Source organism: Podarcis pityusensis (assembly GCF_964106645.2).
Source record: "Podarcis pityusensis genome assembly, chromosome: 8".
Taxonomy (NCBI): domain Eukaryota; kingdom Metazoa; phylum Chordata; class Lepidosauria; order Squamata; family Lacertidae; genus Podarcis; species Podarcis pityusensis.
Window position 1 is genome coordinate 66,929,452 of NC_138033.1, and position 23,764 is coordinate 66,953,215.

The 23,764-nt window shown below is 46.1% G+C and overlaps 3 protein-coding genes and 1 long non-coding RNA gene across 6 annotated transcripts in view; 2 read left to right on the forward strand and 2 right to left on the reverse strand.

Annotated features, from left to right (window-relative positions):
• The first annotated feature begins 1,034 nt into the window (after positions 1-1,034).
• LOC308482705 (kelch-like protein 38) lies at positions 1,035-10,919 on the forward strand. Of its 2 annotated transcripts, none has more exons than XM_081016130.1 (5): positions 1,035-1,141; positions 2,233-2,359; positions 4,417-4,495; positions 6,022-6,249; positions 9,316-10,919. In XM_081016130.1, exons 2-5 carry the CDS (start codon positions 2,281-2,283, stop codon positions 10,799-10,801), a joined length of 1,872 nt encoding a protein of 623 aa, XP_080872256.1. In that variant the 5' UTR covers positions 1,035-1,141; positions 2,233-2,280; the 3' UTR covers positions 10,802-10,919. The 2 variants fall into 2 exon arrangements, with proteins under 2 accessions (XP_080872256.1, XP_080872257.1); XM_081016131.1 differs by having other exon boundaries at positions 1,074-1,141; positions 2,230-2,359.
• A 1,616-nt stretch (positions 10,920-12,535) lies between these two features.
• Positions 12,536-18,054, reverse strand: LOC308482706 (kelch-like protein 38). 2 transcript variants are annotated; one of them, XM_081016132.1, is made up of 5 exons: positions 17,935-18,054; positions 16,709-16,823; positions 16,532-16,610; positions 15,468-15,695; positions 12,536-14,155 (listed from the first exon to the last, which is right to left on the reverse strand). In XM_081016132.1, the coding sequence occupies exons 2-5, from the start codon at positions 16,773-16,775 to the stop codon at positions 12,712-12,714; spliced, it is 1,818 nt and encodes a 605-aa protein (XP_080872258.1). In that variant the 5' UTR covers positions 16,776-16,823; positions 17,935-18,054; the 3' UTR covers positions 12,536-12,711. The 2 variants fall into 2 exon arrangements, with proteins under 2 accessions (XP_080872258.1, XP_080872259.1); XM_081016133.1 differs by having other exon boundaries at positions 17,930-18,021.
• Positions 18,055-18,105: 51 nt separating this feature from the next.
• LOC308482829 lies at positions 18,106-20,745 on the forward strand. The gene is made up of 2 exons (XR_013989437.1): positions 18,106-18,382; positions 19,629-20,745. It is a non-coding gene; the product is annotated as an uncharacterized lncRNA (long non-coding RNA).
• Positions 20,746-20,848: 103 nt separating this feature from the next.
• The window catches only part of LOC308483145 (uncharacterized protein), a gene marked incomplete at its 3' end in the record, with an annotated part of 30,149 nt that continues 27,233 nt past the window's right edge, over positions 20,849-23,764 (reverse strand). Inside the window, exons 23-25 of the mRNA XM_081016729.1 lie at positions 23,012-23,183; positions 21,805-21,911; positions 20,849-20,898 (exon numbers count right to left, since the gene is read on the reverse strand). Coding sequence (XP_080872855.1) covers positions 20,849-20,898; positions 21,805-21,911; positions 23,012-23,183 — 329 coding nt within the window. The remainder of the gene's footprint in view (positions 20,899-21,804; positions 21,912-23,011; positions 23,184-23,764) is intronic.

The following is a 23,764-nucleotide window of genomic DNA, read 5'->3' on the forward strand; positions in this document are numbered from 1 at the left end:
TTTCAGACAATGAAGGCAGAATGGAGACATAGTGGCTAGTAGCTGTATGGTACAGTGGTACCTTGGGTTAAGAACTTAATTCATTCTGGAGGTCTGTTCTTAACCTGAGACTGTACTTAACCTGAAGCACCACTTTAGCTAATGGGGCCTCCTGCTGCTGCTGCGCTGCTGCTGCGTGATTTCTGTTTTCATCCTGAAGCAAAGTTCTTACCTGAGGTACTATTTCTGGGTTTAACAGAATCTGTAACCTGAAGCGTCTGTAACCTGAAGCATCTGTAACCCGAGGTACCACTGTACTTGTGACCCTTTGGATGTTGCTAGACTACAGCTTGCAAGATCCCTCACCACCGGTCGTACTGGGGCTGATGAGTGCTGGAGACAAACAAAATCCAGGGAGTCACAGGTTTCCCAATGAAAATGTAACAGCTCATGAGGCAGGGCCCAACCAATGACACACCACCCAACATTTCTTCAAAGAAAATAGTGATGTCCTACTCCTTAATAATTTTTATATTATTATTATTATTATTATTATTATTATTATTATTATAATTATATCCCAGCCAATCTTATCAAACATTTAAAAACTTACAGGGCTGCCTTCTGATGTCTTCTAAAGGTTACTTATCTCCTTGGTCGAGGGGGGGGGGGTCACATTATAACATCCAATGAAAATAGGGACGTTCTACTATACCCGCCAGCATTTCTCTGATGAAAATAGGGACATCCTAAGGAAAAGACGGACATCCTGGGATCAAATCAGAAACTGGGACGGCTTCTGTAAATCTGGGACTGTCCCTGGAAAATAGGGACACTTGGAAGGTCTGCAGTGATGCTCTCCGTTGCTGAAAGAATTCATTCTGAAGCTGTTTGTTCTTGTTCTATGGTCCATTTAAGCCCCGCCCCTCCTTTCCTGAAACCACACCTCCCCTCTCCTAATCCTTAATGAGGCTCCAGGTGTGCCCCCTCCCCATCCATGCAAGGCAGACAATTGGAGAATAACAAATCAGAGCACAATAAGCAAAACAGACTATGACACCTCTGCCAGTTGGACCAATTGGAGGCTGGGTGATGTTCAGGCTGGGAGGGGCAAAGCTTGGGGGAAGGAAGATCAGGTTGCACACCGGACTTCCGGACAGAGGTGTGGTTATGGAGATGGGAATTAGCCTTGTGGGTTGATAGGAATAACTGGGATGGGAGGCACATTGCAGGCCCTGTGGGGAGGGCCATGGAGCCAGTAGTTGTGTCTCAATCTGGAAAGACTCAAAGGCTTCACGTGCTGAATCTGAAGCCATGGCCTTCAGGACCCTCTCTAGAAACTTAATGGGGAGCCCAAGATCTGTTGAAGTGTTAACGTTGTGAGTCCCTCCATCCTAAGCTCAGGCTGTATATATGTGTAAATAAAACAATACATGCCCTAAAGCAGGAGTCAGCAAACTTTTTCAGCAGGGGGCCAGTCCACTATCCCTCAGACCTTGTGGGGGGCTGGACTATATTTTTTTAAAAAGAAAATGAATGAATTCCTATGCCCCACAAATAACCCAGAGATGCATTTTAAATAAAAGGACACATTCTACTCAAGTAAAAACACGCTGATTCCTGGACCGTCCACGGGCCGGATTTAGAAGGCGATTGGGCCAGATCCAGCCCCTGGGCCTTAGTTTGCCTACCCATGCCCTAAGGAATCCACAGTCTTCATGGACTTTCATTCCAAAGAAACCAAAACCTGAAAACAGACCTCCAGCACCCTTGGAGCCTCTTGCTCCTTGGGGACTGGGGTGCATAACTAAAATATGTAACGAAACTAACACAACACATACTGATTAAAACAGGGGACTCATGTCAACAGACTGGGGCTGATCAATGTGTGAAGCAAAATGCTAGATGAGTCTTTCCAGGGATCTTATAATATTCTGAAGAACTTTAGAAGAGCTCACTGGATCAGGCCAATGACATCCTGTTCTTAACCGAGGTGAACCAAATCGCCATGGGAAACCTGAGCACAACAGCGCTCCCTGTTCCTATCATTTCCAGCAACTGACATTCAGAAGCATTACTGCATTCAACCATGGAAGCAGAGAGTAGTCACCATGACCAGTAGTCATCAGTGGCCTTCTTCTGATAAACTTGTGTCTTTGCCTACATCTTACACTTGACTGGGAGTCTCCGATTCAGATTTCTTGCCAATGACCTCTTCTCATCTTTATTCTGTGTCCCACCCCCCACCAGCAGGAATGACTTGCAATACAGCTTCGCTATCTGGGAGCAAGTAGGAGTGCAATGATGAATTCACCTTGGGACAGAGATGATGATATCGTTGGAGAGGAACACAAGTCTTTGAATCAGTACATACGAGAGGGTAGGTCCCTCGATATCTGAGATATGGCTGGGCAAGATTTTTTTACCATCTATTTCATGTTCACTCAGAAGCAAGCTTTGTTGTGTTCAGTGGGGCTTATTTCCTAGTACAGTGGTACCTCGGGTTAAGAACTTTAATTCGTTCTGGAGGTCTGTTCTTAACCTGAAACTGTTCTTAACCTGAGGTACCACTTTAGCTAATGGGGCCTCCCGCTGCCACCGTGCCACTGTTGCACCATTTCTGTTCTCATCCTGAAGCAAAGTTGTTAACCTGAGGTACTATTTCTGGGTCTGTAACCTGAAGCATCTGTAACCTGAGGTACTACTGTAGCTGCGTTTTAAGGAATGCTGCCCATAGCAATGGAAACTTTTATTTTTCTTCATTTTCTTTTCTCGAAATATGTTTATTGATACGTGTCCAAAGATATACAAAAATTCATATCTATTGCATAGTATCCTTTTATAATACACTGAAATATTTCGTCTGAAAAAGAACAGAGGTGGGAAGAATATTTTAAAAAGTGTGGGGGAGGGAGAAATAAAGGTAGAAAGAAGAAACGCTGGAAGGGAAAAGAATAGGGAGAATAGAGAAAAATAAAAAGACCTTTAGTTCTCTGTCCTGCAGCTACATATAGTATTCACACATTAACACCTGACCATTCTATCTTCTATAAACTGGTATTTTTTTCAATCTTCAAATGCAGATATTACGAGTTCATTTCCTCTTTCACACAAAAAAGTCCACAAGAAGTTTCCAGTCCTTCATAAATGTCAATAATGATTTTTCTCCAATTAAACACATTGTGGAAACTTTTTAATGGAATGGGAACATCCATTCCATTCTTGGACCACATTACTTAATGCAGAAATTCAGCTTGGTGCATGTGTTAATGTGAAGCAACCACACTTGCAGCTTCCTGAAACAGTATGCAAAGCAAGGAGCAGCTGTCCTTTCATGTTTGCACTTCTCCAAATGTTGTGATTTTTCTGCCAGCAACAGGGGGAAAAAGCATTTCATATGTGTAGACTATAGCGAAGTGTGCATAGCGAATCATGCATAAGTATTAATAACCAGTGCTTTTCCCCCCTAAAAAAATGTTCGGGGGGTACTCTCATTTTGACTCAAGAAAACACCATTTTATAGTTCAAATTGGGAAAAATAAATACAGTAAATGGACAAAAGTACGAAGATTCACAAAATGTTTAGGGATATGCGTGCCTTTGCTTTCCCCCAGGAAGGAAGCACTATTAATAACATACCAAAAAATGCATTCTGTTTGGGAGAAATTATTTGCAAAAATTTGCATATTACACAAGATATGCAGCAAAAATAGCCCCAAAGTGTGAATATTAGGAGAAAATGCTGATCAATTCCAATGCAGGCTTACAACAAAATGGCAAGCTTGCTCAGTGTTGAACTTAAGAGTGGGAAAATCGAGAAGCGGAGAGAAACTAAATTTGTCGGATTCTGCCATCCCTGCTCTCCAGTGGTGAATCCCAGCCTTCTCTCTGCCTCTACAACAACTTCCACTGCCCTGACCCATCTGATATTGAAGCTGCAATGTTGTGTATGCCTGGGAGAACCAAGAAACATCTCAGATCTGAAGGATCGGAAAGCTGCATAGCTGCCCTGGTTCCCTGACATGCCAACAAACCAGAGATGGCTTCCCAGTGGAAGCAAAACTGGTTGATAATAATAAATCAATAATAGTAATCATACTAACATATTTTTAAAAAAATCAATTATTATTATTTTAAAAACAGTTAAAATCATATCTCTCCACCAGTGCTTTCAGGGTTGCCAGGAATGGTTTATTTCAGCCATCAGATAAGTGGGTGAAAAAGAATCCTTTCAATTTCCCACTGAGAGTCAGTAATGAAGGAGAGAGATGCACCTCATTGAGGAGGACATTCCACAAATGGGGAGCTGCCACTAAAAAGGCCCTGTCACAGGTCAAGGCCAATTGGGCAGCCCCCACTGATGGCACCACTAATAAGGCTTCACTTTTAATGGCTGTCTGCTCTGTCTCATCATATACATTCCCTCTCTTCCTATAGGGCTGAATCATCTTCTCCAGGAACAGCTCCTCTGCGACACAACCATCGTGGCCAAAGGCGAACGGTTCCCCTGTCACAGGTATTTATTTATACATTTTGGGGTTGCTATTTGCCATGCAGGCAAAGGGCCTGCTCTGGGTTTAGAAGGGCCCCTGGGCAAGACACTCTCCATGTGGTTCCCTCTGCATGTGACTTGATTTCATCACCACCTGCTCCTCTTCCTTGTAATTACAGTGGCACCTCGGTTTATGAACAGTCCTGTTTACGAACTATTTGGTTTATGAACTCTACAAAACCAGAAGTGGTGTCCTGGTTTGTGAACTTTACCTCGGTATACGAATGGAAGCCGAATGGTGGAAGGGTACTGGTGGTGGGAGGCCTCATTAGGGAAAGAACAGATTTGGTTTAAGAACGGATGCTTGCTAGGTCAATGAACAAACATGTAGTTTGTTTGCATAAGAAGATAAGAAGAATGTGCTGGCCCATCTCATCTAGAGTCTTGTTCTCACACTGACCAGTCAGATGTCCCAATGGGAAGCCTGCAGGCACAACCTGAATGCAAGAGTATTCTCCCCACTTGTGATGATATTTAAAGGCATACTTCCTCTGACAGTGGAGAAAGAATATATCCATCGGGGTTAGTTGCTACTGATAGCATTATTGTAGTAACCTGCCCAGGGACCTTGTGGTGGAAGGCAGTGGGTAAGAAATAAAAGAATGGGGCTTGCAGTCCAATGAGATCTGGTGGTCCACTGGTTCACCATTTCTGGATTCGAAGCTTTCCCCAATCTGGTGCCCTCCAGATCTTGTTGGACTCCAAATCAATTCGGTCTAGCCAGCATGCCTCATGGTCAGGCATGATAGGAGTTGTAGTTGTAGCAACATCGGAAGGTCCTTGGGACTTGACATCCCTGGTTTAGGGCAACTCACATGGAATGCCCTGTTGACATTCTTTGCTATATAGCTCTTTCCAGCATAATCCTGGAAATTCTTGTGCCAGAGTACTTCCTAGATCTACTCGCATTGGGTCCTTCTCTACCATGGTTGAAACAGCATCCATGTACTCATGAGGTATGGGGTGGTTAGGGTGCTGGACTCCAGTTCCCATCAGCCATAATCACTATCAGGTTTTTCCTACAACCAAGTGGGCATATACGTTTTATGAAATATCAAACAAAATAAATTATGGGACCTGTAGTCCACCAACATCTGGAGGTTCTTAGGCCTCCCCATCCCCAGTTTAGGGGAACTCCTATAGAATCAAACAATGGTCAGAAGTGGGGTCATCATTCTTTTTTTTTTCAGGCTACAAGAGGCTGCAATAATTAGAAACAAAATATGGAAGCTGGTAGACACAGGAACATTAGAAACTGCCTTATACAAAGTCAGACCTTTGGTTTATCTAGATCAGGGTTGTCTACACTGTGAGTCAATGCTTTTAAACTCGCTCATAAATGGTTTGGAGTTAGGGTTGAGCAGTGAGGTAGCCCAAGTCTGCTGACAGAGATTCCACATGGTTCAAGGTAGCTAAGGAATGCTGAATTAGAGATTGATACCCTGACCTCCTAATGTTGATACATCCCTCCCTCCCTCCCTGTTGTTTAGGATGCTCCTTGCTGCCATCAACCCCTACTTCCGAGCCATGTTCTCCAGCTCCTTCCGGGAGTCAAAGGATGGAGAGGTTCTGCTGCAAGACATGGAGCCCTCCATTGTCCAAGCTGTGGTGAACTATTACTACACGGAGGAGATTGCGCTCGTGCCGGAGATGGCTCAAGACCTGTTTGTAGCAGCCAGCAGGCTTCAAATCCTTCCGCTGCTCGAGAGTTGCTCCAGGTAATCCCTAAATAATGCCGCGTCTTTGAACATTGGAATCCTCTTTACTGCCTTATACCAAGTTAGACCATTGTTCCATCTATCTCAGTATTGTCTCCACTGGCTGGCAGCAGCTCTCGAGCGTTTACAGAGCGAGGTTTCTTCTGACCTTATCTGGAGATTCTGGGATCAAACCTTGGACTTGATGCTCTGAGCTATGGTCCGTCCCTAAATATGAAGCAAGATTCTAGTCCTCCCATTTGTGAACAAAGGGCTGGCTTAATCAGGAAGCTGCTTTACAGTGAATCAAATCATTGGCCGTCTAGCTTTGTACTGTGAACAGTGAATGGCAGTGATTGCTCTCCTGGGTTTCAGGCAGAAGTCTCTCCCAGCCCTACCTGAAGATGCTGGGGATTGAATCTGGGATCTTTCACTTGCAAAACAAATCCTCCAGCCCTCGGCAATGATCCCCTTAGTGGGAAATGCCCATCTTGTTTTGTATCGCTTGTCCAGGGAGTGACCTATGTAACTCTCTCCGTTTGTTCTCACGTAGGGAATTTATTAAGTAAAAAGGCAACCAATGTTCAAGCAAGACGATACCCATCTTCATTGGTTGTACTGCAGTAAAGGATGGTTCCATAAAGGGATGGGAACTGTAACAAACACAGGGTCTTTTCAGCTTTTATGCCACCTCACAGTCACCCAATTAATCAGACAAGGCACAACACATTTGCCATACAATTATTGCCATGTTGTCCATTACATGTCAGCTAAGCCAGTGGCGGGTGGCAGGATGCGGGTGGCGCTGTGGGTTAAACCACAGAGCCTAGGGCTTGCCGATCAGAAGGTTGGCGGTTTGAATCTCCGCGACGGGGTGAGCTCCTGTTGCTCGGTCCCTGCTCCTGCCAACCTAGCAGTTCAAAAGAATGCCAGTGGAAGTAGATAAATAGGTACCGCTCCAGCAGGAAGGTAAACGGCGTTTTTGTGCGCTGCTCTGGTTTGCCAGAAGCGGCTTAGTCATGCTGGCCACATGACCCAGAAGCTGTACACCGGCTCCCACGGCCAGTAAAGCGAGATGAACGCTGCAACACCAGAGTTGTCCATGACTGGACCTAATGGTCAGGGGTCCCCTTTACCTTTACCTAAGCCAGTGACATGACATCTTTATGAACCAGCCAAGTTAACAGCATGGGTTGGTCAGTAGTACAAGCCGATCAGAACAGTAAACAGGAGCAGATTGCACGGAAAGTGTATCTCCATCTTCTCTGCCTCTAATTGATGTGAAAGGAGGACCCCTTTGAAATAAGGCCTTTCTGCCTCTTCTGTAACTACAGTCAACCCCTGATTTGCATGGTAGTTGCATTCCCGGTTATTGCGCATGGTGGTGGAACATGCATAAGCCCACTCCTCCCTGTTATGCCCATGCCCCACCCTCTTCTGCCTCCTGTTCCACCCTCTTTTCTGGCTGCTTCCGGGTTGCCGCGATACACACTTGCATGGTCGTGCGTCAATTGGACTCACATAAATCAGTTGTTGCCTGTACGTTCAAGCTATTGCAGATTCTGGGGAAGTGGAATATTAGGAAAGACATTCCCTTCTCCAGTCAAGTGCATTTCCATCACATGCTGAAGCAATAGGGATAGATAAATATGTCCATTTTCTCAGTTTCTTAGTTTTCCAACTGTCATTTTCCCCCATTTCTGTATCAAAATTTCCTTTTATAAGCTTGCGGGAAAATCGGCAGACCTTTTTTAATGCCTTTCTCCTAGGTATGCATTTTGGTACACAATTCTGTATGCATTTTTTTCCTTTTCTTTTGCAAGCAATAATGTAGATGCCCCCTTTTGACTGGAAAACTGCTTCACACAATTGTTGAAAAATGGCTATGTTTTCACTTTGCCTTTAGATTCAAGAAGTGTAGATTAGGTAGATTGACTTTAAAGCATGAACCAAAGTAATTTCTCCCCCATGAGTCAGGAGTGCCATCTGCAGGGCTCATGCACAATTCCAGATAAGATGTAGTGTGCCAAAGAGTTGCATTCATATTATTCAGCCTGCACACTTGGATTTTGCAATTATATTCTGATTACAGGCACAGAGTGGTTTAAAAGTCAACTTCTCTTCCCAGGAAACTCTAGGAATTATCGCTCTGGGAGGGGAATAATACTCTCTTAACAACTCTCTCAGTTTTTAAATACATTTTATTTATAGATTTTTCAAAAACAAAAAAACAAAAATAAATTGTACAACTTTTTCAAATTAACATTCAATTAGTATTCGAATTCCCTTCCAGCCCTCCATGGTTTCCCCAATTATTCTAATGTTGCTGCATATTATAATTATTCTATACATTACCTCCTCCACAGTATTCTCAGATATGTATTTTACTGCTGTTCTTACTATAAACCTGCTTGTGTTTCAACATGTTGACAATGATTTTTTAAAAGTAATCTACAAACATTTTCCAATCCTGCCGAGAAACAGTCTCATCTTGATCTCTAATTTTACTAGTTAGACTTGCTAATTCAGCATATTCCATCAGTTGGGTCTCCTAACAACTCTCAGCACCCTTAACAAACTGCACTTCCTAGGTTCTTTTTGGAGAAACTGTTTAAATTCTCCCGATGCTGCTTTAAATAATATTGTGCAGATGTGGCCATATGCCTCTTGTCTAGCTCATCTTCTGCAGCGGTATGTCCTTTGTTAGCTGTGGTCTAAACCACTGAGCCTCTTGGGCTTGCTAATCAGAAGGTTGGTGGTTTGAATCCCCACGACGGAGTGAGCTCCTATTGCTCTGTCCCAGCTCCTGTCAACCTACCAGTTCGAAAGCGTACCAGTGCAAGTAGATAAATAGGTACCACTGAGGCGGGAAGGTAAACGGCATTTCCATGTGCTCTGGTTTCTGTTACGGTGTCCTGTTCTGCCAGAAGCGGTTTAGTCATGCTGGCCACATGACCCAGAAGGCTGTGTGTGGATAAACACCGGCTCCCTCGGCCTGAAAGCGAGATGAACCCCATAGTCGCCTTTGACTGGACTTAACCGTCCAGGGATCCTTTACCTTTTTACCTTCCCATCTGTCTGCCCCAGATACCTCTTGGAACACATCTCCCCAGAGAACTGCCTTTCGCTCTACCAACTGGGCTTTGCACACAGCGACCCTGATCTCCTCCAAGAAGCCAAGATCCTGGTCAACCTGCACTTCAAGCGCCTCTCCATCGAGGACAAGACCTTCCCCAACTTGAACCCCAGCACCCTCATTAGCATCATCTCCCTGGACAGTCTGGTGGTCTCTTCCGAACTCACCGTCTACCGGGCCGTGTGGCGCTGGGTGATGGCCCAGAGCGCCAGCCGCCTGCCGTTCCTGGGGCAGCTCCTGACGCATGTGCGCCTCCCGCTCTTGACCCAGGAGGAGCTGAGGGTGGTCCAGTCCGAGCTGATGTGCTACAGGGACGTCCGCCTGCGGTGGAAGCGCTTCAACCGCCAGGAGAGGCTGCAGCGCAGCGGAGGCCTGCGAAGAGGGATGTACTCCACCTGCATCATCTGCGTGGACCTCTTCAACATGGAAGGCCCAGAACTGAAGACCAAGGACTTCCAGGTCGGCTGCTTCGACCCCCAGGCTGAAACGTGGGAAAAGATGCCCCTGTTGAAATGCCTGTATTGCGCCCGCTGTGTGGCCGTCGGGGACAAGCTGTACGTCACCGGAGGGGTCCACACGGATGACTCTTATTCAGACACGATGCACGAGTACAGCCCCTTGAGGGGTCGCTGGACTCAGCTCCCTTCCATGTCTGTGGCCAGGGCCTCCCACGGCTTCCTCGCCTGCAACCAGCAGCTGTTCGCCATGGGTGGCTGGTGCAAGTACGAGGACTACCTCGACACAGCGGAGTGCTTCGACTTGGAGAGAAAGTTCTGGGCCCCGATTAAAAGGATGCCCTTTGCGCTCAGTCACTTTGCCTCGGCGGCGCTCAGGAATAAGCTCTACCTGGTCGGCGGCGTCACAGACACCGTCGGCTCGTGGTACGCTTCCCGGAAGGTCCTGATCTACGAAGTGAGCTTTGACACGTGGAGTCAAGTGTACCTGGACAACGAGTGCTACTGGTCTGGCGCTGTGGCCATGAACAACGGGATCTATGTGATCGGGGGCTACTTCCGGAGCCGGACGAGGCACAACGAGCGCTGGTCGGAAACAGGGAACCTGCGCTGCACCCGGAAGTGCTTCTTTCTGGGGGAAGATGGCCAGGTGGACAGGAGAGTCACTATCCCCAGGCTGCCCATAGAGCTGGCGGGGGCCGGTGTGGTGCGCTGGAAGCACCGCATTTACGTGCTGGGTGGGGAGAACACCTACATGTATAACAACCTGGAAGGAGAGAACGAAGAGGAATATTATAACACTGTTTACTACTGGGAACTCGGAGCCACAAAGTGGGTCCAGTGCCAGGAGAGGCTGCCATTCACCAGCTGGGGACTCAGCGGCTTTGGCTGCACCACCATGAAGGTCCCCAAAAAGCCCATCCTAGAGCTTTTCCGAAAGACGTCAGTTGCACTGACAGCCATAGAGGTGGTGAACCCTTAGTGGATGTGAGGCTCACAGACAGCTTGCAAAGTGGTTTCTACAGCAATGATCTGCCTGAGAAAACTGAAGGCACTTAACTCTCGAGAGGTATAGAACAGAAGGACTAGTCATTACCTACCCACTTGTGTTCAGTTTTTTATTTGTAATTTGTATGATTTCCCATCTAAGTGGTGTAAGAGAGGGCCGGGGAACCTCAAACCCAGGGGTAGGGTTGCCACCTTTGTTCAGGCAAAATACAGTATAGGATGGTGGGCTGGGTTGTGGGCTGGGTGGGGTGGCAATTGCCCCTGCCCCCCGGCGCTGAAATGACTTCAAAGCAATCAGTTGCACTCTACTGCAGCCAACTCAGATGCCACTCTGGAATTTGTCACACGCAGACATGTGCTCATGGATTTGCAAACCTGTCTGTGCTTTGCTACCCAGAGCTGAAATCCATGACCTTTCACACACCCTTACAAACACATCCAGTACTGTACATTCAGGCCAGGAGAAAAATAAATAAATAGTGGGGCATATTCTGATGAGGAAACAGGCTTTGTTCCACATGTTACACTTCTGAAGGAGAGAAAAAACATTAAGAATGGGGGGCAAGCCTTATGAGGAGCTACTTCTCCCTCACCCTCCTCTCTCAAATATCCTGTAGATAACTATGTTCAGAACTGGGGCTTCTGAGCTACACTGACACAAAACCGCTTGTTTCTAGAATCTCGGAACCTGTTTCTCTCTGAGGAACGCAGTGGTGTAGCATAGGTTGCCAGAGCCCAGGGTTACTTGAAGGGGGGAATGGAAGGGAGGGAACTGGATGGAGTATTCAACTGCTTAACAGCACCTGTGTTATCCAGGAGATTGCAGCCACAGAGATAAGAAGAGTCATTCCATTGTGTGGAGAGGTCATATCCTGGTTTGCATGGAGAAGCATGGAGCCCAGTGATGGATGCATGCAGCTGTATCAAGGTAGCACCAAGTGCAGCGATCCCTCTTGCTGTTCTGTCTTCTGGAATAGCCGCATGAAGCCTCTTCAGGGCAGGGGGAGTGTTCCTCCTGCTGCCCTGAAGAGGCTTTGTGTTGCTTTCGCTGAAGCCAGAACAGCAAGAAGCTGTTCTGGCTTCTGGAATTCAGAATTTTTTTTTTCTTGTTTTCCTCCTCCAAAAACTAGGTGCGTCTTACGGTCTGGTGCGTCTTATAGAGCGAAAAATACAGTAAGTAACAGCCCAAAGGCAGATGAGGGGAAAAGCTGGGAAATAATGAGAGAGCCAGAGCAATACCCAGCTGACACATTGTCATTAGAAAGCATTCCGGACTTGCCATCTCCCAGAACCTGGCAAGCCTTAAAAGTAGGAGAGCAAAGAGTTCAAAGACAGAGGGCAAATAGCAGCACCCGTAGATATGATGATGATGAACGAGGAAGTGGGAGAGACAGGGGCTGGAGATTCACTTGGTACTCCATTATCAAAGAGGCTGGGTTCTATAGCCTCTCTCTGTAATATTGAAATAAAAAAGGACGGTAAGAAAAGTTTCCTTGTCTTTATGCTTTCCTGGGCAACCAGCCGGGAGCCACTGACAGCATCCTGACAGCTGTCAATGTCATAACACTGCTACATGAATCTATGGTGCAACCACACTAGGAATACGGTGCACACTTCTGATCACCTCACCTTAAAAAGAATATTGGAGAGCTGGAAAAAGAAAAGAAAACTAGGTCTTACTCTGAAAGCAATGGACATGACTAATAGAAAATAATATTAATTATATTGATAACAATAAGAAGCGTTCTGCTGTTCACAGCATTGCAGACCAAGTCTCGCAGCAAGTCAGTAGGTGACTATCCATAATTTTGCTATGATTTATTTGCATGTGTCTGCCCGGTTTCTGCTAACTTGAAAGTTCATTCAGGACCACCAGGGGGATGGCTATTTGCTGGCCGCAGACACAATGACAAGGGCAGTGACCTGGAAAAGCTGGCGGATGTGTGGGATGGGCCTCATCATGGTCACACATCCAAAACTGCTGATGCCCTCACGGGTGGTAGGGATCTCTGTTGTGCACCGGTGCCAGCGGGGTTCTCCAGGCTCCCAGTAGTAAATCATCTTGTAGCGCTGGGTTAAGTCTTCCCCACCCAACACGTAGATCCGCTTCCCGCAGGAGACTACCCCTGCGTTGGCAATCCCACGCGGCAGTTTGGGCATACCAATGTTGCCACTAATTTTGCCAGTCTCGTTGACCAAGAAGCACTTGCGAGAGCTGTGGCGGTTCTCGGGGATGAGGAGCCCTTCAACCCAGTCCCGCATTTTCTTCTCGATGTATCCCCCGATCACATAGATCCCCCTGTCCCCAGCCACAGCTCCTGCAGCAAAGAAACCCGTGGACAGAGGCACCTGAGTCCATGTGTTGGAGCTGGTCTCGTAGATCAGGAAGCCTTTGTGGAACAGCCACTGGCCAGAAACTCCCGTGGCGCCGCCAAGGAGGTACAGCTTGTTCTGGAAGACGCTTGAGGCCGGGTGGCTCAGGGCAAATGGGAGCTTTGCAATCGTAGCCCACGTCCCTGTCGCGAGGTCAAAAGCCTCAGCCAAGTTGAGGAAGCTTTGGAACTGACACCATCCCCCCATGGCGTAGAGCTTCTGGTTGTGGAACAGGAAGCCATGTGCAGCCCTGGGCACAGTCATGGGTGCGAGCTGCAGCCACTGGCTTCTGAAAGAGCTGAACTCATAGACAGCGGTGGAGTAAGAGTTCTTACAGATGCCTCCAGAGACATAGATCTTCTCACCAGCTGTGGCGCAACACGCATGCGTCAAGGACTGCAGGCCGGGAAGCTTCTCCCACAGTTCGGTCTGTGGGTCATAGCAGCCCATGTGGGCCTCTTCACTCTCCAGCTCCTGGTACTCGCACATCTGGGTGTCGATGCACAGGATGTGCGGCTTGTACATGCCCTGCCGGAGGCCCTTGATGTGACGAAACCTCTCCTCACCATCCAGCACCTTCCACTCGAGCCTGAGGTCCTTCCACTTCTCCAAGTCCCTCTGTAGTTCGACTTGCTCCTCCGGACTGAAGAGTGGGAAGCGGACATGGCGCATCAGGTCTCCTAGCAAAGGGCCATGCTTGCTGGATTGCCCTTGCACCCAGAGTCGCACAGCCCTATAGACCTTGATCTCTGAAGCCACTTCAAGGTTGCTGGAGGATATCAGGGTGATGAGTGTGCTGAGGTCCAGCTGGTGGAAACTCTCATGCTCACAGACCTGGCTGAATTTTCTGGTGAGGAAGCGTATGACCGCATGGAGGAGGGCAGGACTCTTATGCATCCTTGCCAAAGAATACATCTCAAAGCAGTTCTGCACAGAGAGATTTTTCCCGAGGAACCTGGAAGGTGAAAGAAGGAACAGGAAGGCCTGTGGCACAGAGGAATCTGCATGGTGGTTAGCCTCAGGACCGCCAAATGGCCACCCAATTTGAAGGCTTTGAAAGAGGATTAGTCAAATTCATAAGGCTACCAATGGCTACCCTCCATGATGGTTCTGTTGTTCTACCTCCCTGTTGGAGCCAGTATGCCTCTGAATTCCAGCTTCTGGGAATCACAACTGGGAAGAATGCTCTTGAACCCATGTCCTGCTTGTGAGTTTCCTATCTAGACATGTGGATGTCCACTCTGAGAGCCGGGTGGACTGGATGATCCAGCAGGAATTTGCTTATGGGAAAATGCATGCTAATATGGCAACCCACTGTCTCATGATTTTACATCAGTCCTGAAGATCCTTCGGCCATGTAAGAAATACTGGGAAGCTGTGTTGGATGAAGCAATCCCACAGTTGTATCCACAGTCCAAGGGCCTTGACAAAAACTCTCTAAATTGCAGCAAAAACTGGCTGGAGACTCCTTTGGATTTCTCTATGGATATAACTCTTATAACCATAAAAAAACCCCAGAATTTTGTAGACATTTTTAGATTCTCCATTTGTGTCCATATTCAACGTTCCATGAGACAGCAACAGTGGATTTCGAAGCTGTCTCTTTGTAGCAGTTCTTCATTATCCCTCACTCCTCATTCCAAATTTAGTTAAAGTAGGTGTGACTAACTTGTGACCTTACTTTATTTTTCAGCCTTGAGTCCCTACATGTTTTTTGAACTACAACTTCCATCATCCCCAGCCAGCATAGTCAATGGTCAGGGATGTTGGGAGTTGTAGTTCTGAAGCTCCAAGGTTGAAGGACCTTGTTTCAAATGATGCTGGACTCCAGTTCCCATCATCCTTGACCATTGATGGGAATGATGGGGTCTGGTGGTCCAGTAGCACTACAGGTTCTCCATTCCTGGGCTAAAAGAATCCTGATAAGATATTATGCACTACAAGCATAAGAAGAGTCCTGCTGGATCAGACCAATGGTCCCTCTAGGCCACCCTCCTGTTTTCACAGTGGGCGACCAGATGTCCATGGGCAGCAGATAAGCAGGACTTGAGGGGAAGAGCACTCTGGCATACAGAAGTATGCTGCTTCCAATAGTGGAAGTAGAACATAACCATCAGGATAGCCTGATCCTCCACAAATTTATCTCTTTTAAAGCCATCCAAGTTGGAATTTGCATGCTCATGGTGTGATGTACACTGCACCTGTCAAATTGTGGAACTGCATGCACAGTCATGGTGTGAGTAGAGAAGAAAGATGCAGTGACTTACCTACAGCAGAGGTTCTGCAGCGGTACGATCTGTAAGCGGTTGGCCCCAGCAAAGAGGTGCGGTGCCAGCTCAGGGGTGAGTGTTATGTCCTCTGTGTAGATATATTTCAGAATGTTTTCGACGATGAATGGAGACACCTCCTGAAGCAGAACTTCTTTCCCACCAGATTCTTTCCAGGTATTGATGAAAACGTCCCGAAAGTAGGGGCTAATAGCTGCTAGCAGTGCTCTGCAGAGAAGGAAAGCGAGAACTGCAATTGCTGGAGGCCAAGTTCAAACCCTTGGAAGGTTGCCTGCCATGGACTGGCTGGATGCAGAGGACTGGTAGGAGGCACCAACTGGGGAACCTCAAGGGAAGAAGCCTCAGAGCCCGGGGAGTGGTGTTGGGATGATGATGAGTGGTTAGAGGGAGAAGAGGGAGCAGATTGAGAGGAGGAGGTGTTGGGAGCTGAAGAGGGAACGGTTTAGTGAGTGGGAGGAGATGTGGAAGACAGCAGTCCAGAAGCAGAGGCAGAATTAGAGGCTGGAGAGGAGAAGGGGCCAAGAGGCAGAGATGGGTCAGGCTGGGGATGACGCCAGGCTGTCTCTCCCTCTTGCTGTGACCAGCTTCCCTCCTCTCTCATCTCTCAGAACCCAAAGGGGTATGAAGAGGGTGGAGCAAAGACATGCAAGACCTCAAATTGCTTGAGAAGGAACCAGTGGAGGAGGAGACTTAGAGAGCTGTGGGACAGTGGCGACCTTCAGTCCTGGCAAGTGATTGCCTTGAGGCAATAGCTACCGGGAAGAGTTGTGTTCACTAGGCTTGAACTGCTTGGTTTCTATGAATCAAGAGTTAACTTCCTGACACCGTGTGAATTATTACTGACCTACTCCTGACTCCCACCCCTTGACATTGCTGAGAATGGAATATGACTTGAAAAAATGTTCCCTGCCCTCACCTACTTGATTTTTTTCCTCTTTTTCTTTTTAAAGGCAGATGAACCTGAGATGCTCTTTGTGCAACCTTTACATTCAAACAATGAGTTCTGAGCAGCCTTCATGTTGCTCAGAAAAATCAAGGCCTACCTGTGGCAAGGGAATCGTTGTCCATCGGCTATGAGGGTGGCATCATAGAGCAGCTCTTCCTCATACATCTCTGCTAGACCTGGAGTCAGGGAGAGGGGAGGAGGTCAGGGAGGCAACAGTTGGTCATTTGATAAGATGGCCCCAGTTCTTTGGCGTAAGAGGTCTTGGGGGGGTTACCTTGTGTTAAGCCGAGAGGTCTTGGTTTGAAGGTTTCTGGCTGCCCCCTTTTATGACTGGAACTCATGACGAGCAGGATGAAGGAAGTAGATGAGAGAAGAAGGGGAAGGGGAAGCTGTCGTGAGAGAGACAGAGAGATGAGTTATACAGTTGTATAGAATCTTAGAATTATAGAGTTGTAAGGGACCCCTTACAAAGGTCATCTACTCCAACTTCTTGCGATGCAGGAACCACAACAGAATAATTCCTGAAAGGTGGCCATTCAACCTCTGCTTGAAAACCTCCAATGAAGGGGACTCTGCCCCCTTCCCAGATAGTCTGTTCTGTAGTGACAAATAGGGATGGATAGTTCAGTTCCTTTCCATTCCATGGCATTTCTGCATGATTTCAAAAATAAGTGCACTTAATCTCATTCTGTGAAGATCTTCTTCTTAAAAAATATATATTTCAAAATACAGTAATGTTTAAATTCTATGTATTGCAATTTTTAATACACATTTCCTCCCCAAAATGCACAGCTGTTTATGTTTTCCCACTACAATGCATATTTTCATATGCAATACCCCTAAAAATGTGGGATTCTTTTTTTGGGGGGGGGGGTTACACATCTCCTTATAAAAAAAATACAGGTTTTGATGGATTTTCTTTTTAACCGAACTGCAGTTTGAATGACAGCTGTGTTTAGTTCCATGTGCTTGCGTCAGAATGACAAATTTAGCCAGTTTGCCTGAAATGTGTACAGAACAAGAATTTCCTCTATCCCTGATGGCCAGCATTAAAAAGGGTTCAGGTTGAAATTAGCTAATAATATGGGGAATATTTCCCCAAGATTTTGGAGCAAAAATGAGACTTGTGCAAATGGTGCTAGCGCAGCAAGCAGGCACTATTGACTGAAAGTGATTTATGGATTCATTTTCAATCTGGATTCCAGCCAAGGCTTCCTGTGCTACATCCCTCACTGGCCCTTCTCCTTGAGTTTATTTGCTTGGCCGGAACATTTCATTCAGTTGTGGTAACAAGAATGGCTTGCATGAAGGAAGAAGTGTGTGTGTGTGAACCTCTGAATAACAGATTCTGAACTAAAGGCTGTGTCACCACAATCATCCACTTACCACCCCAGGGAAGAGTGACCACAGTGTTAAGGAACTTGTGAAATTTTCACCCAAAGGATAGCACCATTAATGGCAGAAGATGCTGCCCACCTGCATATGCCCCTCTCACCTCACCTCCTCAAGAGGGCCTGCTCTTCAAGTCACTGTTGCGGCCCCATGCCATCTCTGGGGCCTCTTGCTCAAGGTGAGTGCCTGTTGTTGATGAAGGCCTGCCAGGGGCACTTTGAAGTGCAGCTATTGTGACATCAACTGTGCATGTTGTCCACTGGTTGCAGAGAGGGAGAGAGAGCACGTATGTCCTATTGGCTGGTGGGCAATCCAGCCTCCAAGTAGACACTGGGTCTAGGGCCATGGTGGTTTGTGCCCATTGGAACCTCTAGGGTGGAAGGCAAGGAGCCAACAGCAGGTGGCGCCAGAGCCAATGATAGACAGAGGCAACTAATTCTAGATTTTTCTCCAGCCTCTTCCCTGCCGAGTTCTACAAAGGCAAATGTTAGACGGAGGAAGAGGAGGAAGCCAACAGCCAAGGGTCATCTCTGGTTTTAAGTAAAAGGGCGTGCAGGTAAGTGAAAGGTGGGCACCCGGCCTCCACCTTGTCAATCTGTCCATCTGGCTCTGAGGTACTGTTAGAAGTCGGGCATGTGTCTCTGCCAGGGTCCTACTCGAGTGTAGGACGAGCTCCTGACAGGTACCTCCTACTGTCACCCTAAATGCTTCCCTCCCTCAACCCATAAAGACTGTTTTCACCCAGAACCAGAATAACTAATGTAAACATTTTAAGAGTGATTACAGGAGGTTCGCCACTCCCCACATGAGAATGATATTAGTTCAGCCTTTCCCAACTCGATCCAGTAAGTCAGGGACGGTATATTGGGATATTGCAGGGAATTGTTGCTGTTTTGAGGTGCACAGCAATGTTCCTTTTGTGTCTAGAAAGGCTTTGCAGGGTTACTTCTGTTCCTATCCTGTTATTCCATAAAATAGTGGTTTCTCACAGATTTTATGTCACCATTTGAGAATCTTAATATTTAAGATAGGCTTCTGCTGATCCCACACTTAGAAGTTACCTGCTTGGGCTGCCTGCCCAGGTGTCTTTCAGTTTGGTGGGTAGCTGGTGTGTTCTCCCAGAAACTACGTTATACAGAACAGTGTACAAGCCCTGAGAAAACCTCTTCTGGTGGAATGTCTATGAAAGGCTATCCACTGAGAGTGTTGTGTACCAGCCAAGCTCCACCTTCAGGACCCATGACCACTGCTGATAGGGTTCACAGCAATCTGAGGGATGTAAACTAATTGCAGTGCTTTGTGGTTTTCTTTGGGCTGTGCAATAACATCTTTAGCCTACACCCCATTTGTGTGTTCATTGGGTTCCGAACCACCCAAAAACCTCCGTCCCATTGCAGAATGGATGGTGAACCTTTAGCCTTCCATCATATATTGCTGGGCATTTTAAGAGTGGTCACGTACCACGTGAAACTGATGCCAGTCCAACCTTCCCCAACCTGATCTGTTAAATCAGGGATGGGGATCTTGCAGCCCTCCAAATATCATCGGACTTCTATCAACCACAGCCAGCATGGCCAATGGTCAGGGATAATGAGAGTTAGAGAGTGTGAGAACACCCAGAGAGCTCTAGGTTAGGGAAGGTTGTATTAGTCCACAACCTTCCTTTAAGCTGAATGCTTCAAGTGTGTTGCCTACCACCAGAAAAAAACCAATTACTAGTACAGATACTTCGTTAATTCTTCTTATTTTTAACAAGCTATATTCATTTGTTTCAAAAATATTTGCAAACAACTTCAAATAAGGTTTCGGCTACAGGTCCTCTCTGGTTTCCCTGGGACCTTCTGCATGCAAAACATGTCTTCTACCAATGACTTCTGGTCCTTCTTCCAAATATGAAGTAAGATGCTAGACCTAATGGTTCTAAATAAAGGGCTGATTTAACCTCCTTCCGTCGGGCCTGTAAGACAGAGCTATTCCGCCTAGCCTTTAGTTTGAATTCAGCCTGATCTTTTATTTCCCTTCCCTTCTCTTCCCTCCCCCTCCCCTTTTATGAAGATCACCCACTCTGAGACCCCACAGCTAATTCTCCCCTGGCCTCCTCACTGGCCCAAGTAGGACTAATTCGGCCAGCTAACCCTGGTGATTATCTAATGCTTATTAGATAGATTTCCCCTAAATTGATTTCTGAACTTTGAATTTTATTGTTATTCATGTTTTTATACTGTATTTTATGCTGCTTTTACAATTGTTTTAAATTTGTTGTTAGCTGCCCTGAGCCCAGTTTTTGAACCGGGAAGAGCGGGGTATAAATAAAAATTTATGATGATGATGATTTATATAGGAAGCTGTTTTATACCAAGCCAGGTCATGTGCCCATTTATTTTAGACTGGTAGCAGTTCTCCTGGGCTTTAGGTAGGAATCTTTACCAGCCCTACCTGGATATGCCGGGGATTGAACCAGAGACATTCTGCATATAGAACAGATGCTCTGCCATTGAACTGTGACCCTTTCCATTGTTTTCACATGACATAATGTCAGCTCCATCACCGCTGTTTCTGTAAACTGTTAAATTTGAAGCCTTTTGAGCAGTTGCACAGTAATTGTGAAGAGAATTAGACACCGCCATCAAGGTTGGGGGTTGCATTTGAGACTTTATTGCATTAAGTATGAGCCATAGGCCGGCAGCAAGGATGAATGAGAAGACGCCACCTTCTTCCAGAGATGGGTAGAAGCTGAAGACTGCAGCTGACTGCTCATGGGGATTCCTCCTTCACACCTTTTTGGTCATTTCCTTAAGGAGAGGAAACAGAAATCCAGCATGAAAATCTGGACTGATTCAGTTCCTTCCTCCCCATATCTCTAAAGCCCAACTTCCCTGTGTATTGGTAATTCATTAAACAAGCATAATGGTCCGAGAATCTTTTCATTTATTGACTTATATGCATAGATAAAACACTGAAACAAAGGAACTCTGCTGTGGTTGTATGTACAATTGCTTCAGGATTAATTTTGTGCAGTGTTTTACTGGTACATCAGCACCTTGATAAAGCAAAGAATGAGGACGACACCAACTGTATGCACAATTAGATAAACTTTGCTTTTTTGCTGTTTTTCTCAGCATACACACAGGCACAAAGCATTGGTAAAACACCACACATGAATCCTTTTGCAATCATACATACAATTGGACCCTTTGGCAATGTTTAATCTATGTATGTCAGTAGTGTTGGAAGAGAGACCTGAAAGAACGGGAAGATGCAGCAAACAGAGATAGATGAATCTGCCAATTTCAGTTTCTCTCATTTCCTCATTTTCCCAGCCTTAAATTCAGATCTCTGCATTTCCTCATCAGATAGCAATAATAATAATAAATCCTCATGAAAATTCACCAACATTTTAGTACATTTTTTTCCAACGCGTTTTTACAAAGCACTTCCTCCCATACATTTTTTGTATATAATTTTTGCAATGATATCCATTTTTATGCATATTTTTCATTTGTGGGTGCATTTTTGCACACATTACTTGACTGGAGAACCAAAAAGCACAATTCAGAGAAGTGCAAATGCCAAAGGATGGCTGTGTTTCAGTTTGCGTATTGTTTCAGAAAGTGTGGATTAGCCTTTAAATGCAAACTGAATCACATTGCTCCCCCTTCTCCAGCAGCAAACGGTGTGTATGTGCAATTTGGAAATTAAAAACTATACATAACAATGGCGGATTCTCAAGACATTGGCTCCCCCTGCAGAAATAAGACTAAGAGTTCAAAAACTCCCCAATCTGGGGAGAAATTCAGATGACAAGCATTTCAGACATATCCAGCCAAGTCACAGGAAAGAGAGTTGGCATAGTGACTACTGGGCACATGACATGTGATATTGGGTAGTTCACTGTTAACTTGAAAGAAGGGAATCCTTTGCATGACCCATTTCCCCTGGCTGCTCCATATAAGAACTGGATGTGATATTGACACTCACCTGAACAGAAAGATTCTGGGCAGGTGAACCGGACCTTATAGTCGTGGCAGACACCCCTTTTTCCTTGCTGGGCATTGATGCAAGCGAACCCATTGACTGCATCATTCCTGTTCAACGACACAAGGCAGAGTATGGGGGACAAGTATGGTGGAAAAATAGTAGCCAAATTTGAGAGAGTGGCCAGTTCCTGATTTCCAGTATAGGTGGCAAAAGCTGGTTGAACTCCAGTGGACTGCACAGATTGTTTTCCTGCTTACATCAGAAGTTGGGAACCTTCAGCCAACAGGCCCAACTAGACCTGGCAACCCTCCCTGTTTGGCCCACAAGGCTGTTTTTGCTAAGCTATAGTCACCTGCCCCACACCTGATGCCATAGATGGTAGCAGGTGCAGGACAGGAAAAGTCGTGGCAAAGTGGGGTTTGCAGGAACTGCCTGTCAACTTATTGTGCCTTTACAAGGGCTGACAAACTTTCTGACGGCAAGAGCTGTTTAACAGTGAAATAGACTCCATTGGAAGGTAGTGGACTCTCCTTGGAAGTTTTTTAGCAGAGGTTGGATGGCCATCTGTCAGGGATTCTTTAGTTTCAATTCCTGTATTGCAGGGGTTGAACTAGTTGTCCCTTCCAACGCCACAATTCTTTGATTCTGTTTTTTCTAATTGCTGCTGTTATTTGTTTAGGGTGACTTTTTCAAATTTCCTTCCATTTTTTAAAAAAATCATTTGTAGGTGAAATAAGGCAGATTGCCAAAATAGCCATACATTGAAACTGATGGCATGAGTACACCGTTCAAATTCCTGTGAGGGTCATTTCAGGGACAACCATTCTCTAACTCTGAAAGAGCACTGTGCCTCTCAGAGTTAAGCCACCCGATTCATCATCCCAGTCCTGGGACTCAGCTGTACAGCTGCAAATAAAACGTTTTAAATGTGTTTTAAAGTGCAATATACAAATGCAACACTAGATTTTTTTAAAAAAGCATTTTCACAGTGTTTTTTTTAAAAATGTGTGTAGATTCCACCCTGGTCTTAAATGCAAAACAAAACAAAATTATACAGTTCTATCCAATTAAGTTCTACTTAGAGAGGAGCTGATGAAATTAATGGACCTATTTTAGTCATGCTCATTAATTCAACAGATTGGAATTAACACTGGATGCAACCTATAGCCACCATCTCTGTCTTCCCAAGTCAGAGAGGAATTCTCACCTGGAAAATATCTGTCCTGTCTGAGAAGCTGGGATTCCATCCACAGTTTGGACCTCGATAGCAATTGGCTTGTTGCAAATGGCTTTTGGATAGTCCTTTTTGAGGTAGTATATCAGCTCATAGTCCCCAGTTGCACTGGGATTGTCCCGGTTTAACCATTTTGTCTTGCAAACTAAGGGAGAAGAAACCAAGAGAGTAGAGTATTAGAAATTGTTGCAAACCTTCCAGCCCCATATTCTTCTCTGCTTATGGTTGCAATAAAAGTAAACCCATGGACATCTATGTTTTCAGAGCATGTAAAGGTAAAGGTAAAAGTACCCCTGACCATTATTTCCAGTCATGGCCGACTCTGGGGTTGCGGCGCTCATCTTGCTTTATTGGCCGAGGTAGCCGGCGTACAGCTTCCAGGTCATGTGGCCAGCATGACTAAGCCACTTCTGGCGAACCAGAGCAGCGCACAGAAATGCCGTTTACCTTCCCGCCAGAGCGGTACCTATTTATCTACTTGCACTTTGACATGCTTTAGAACTGCTAGGTTGGCAGGAGCAGGGACCGAGCAATGGGAGCTCACCCTGTTGCGGGGATTCAAACCGCCGACCTTCTGATCGGCAAGTCCTAGGTTCTGTGGTTTAACCCACAGCGCCACCCACAAAGGTCCAAATGAACTGAACTTCTGAGAAACACAGGCCTACGTGTCAGCATAGTTGCAAGTCAGCATGGTGGGCAAACGAACAGAAAACAGCCTAATTCACG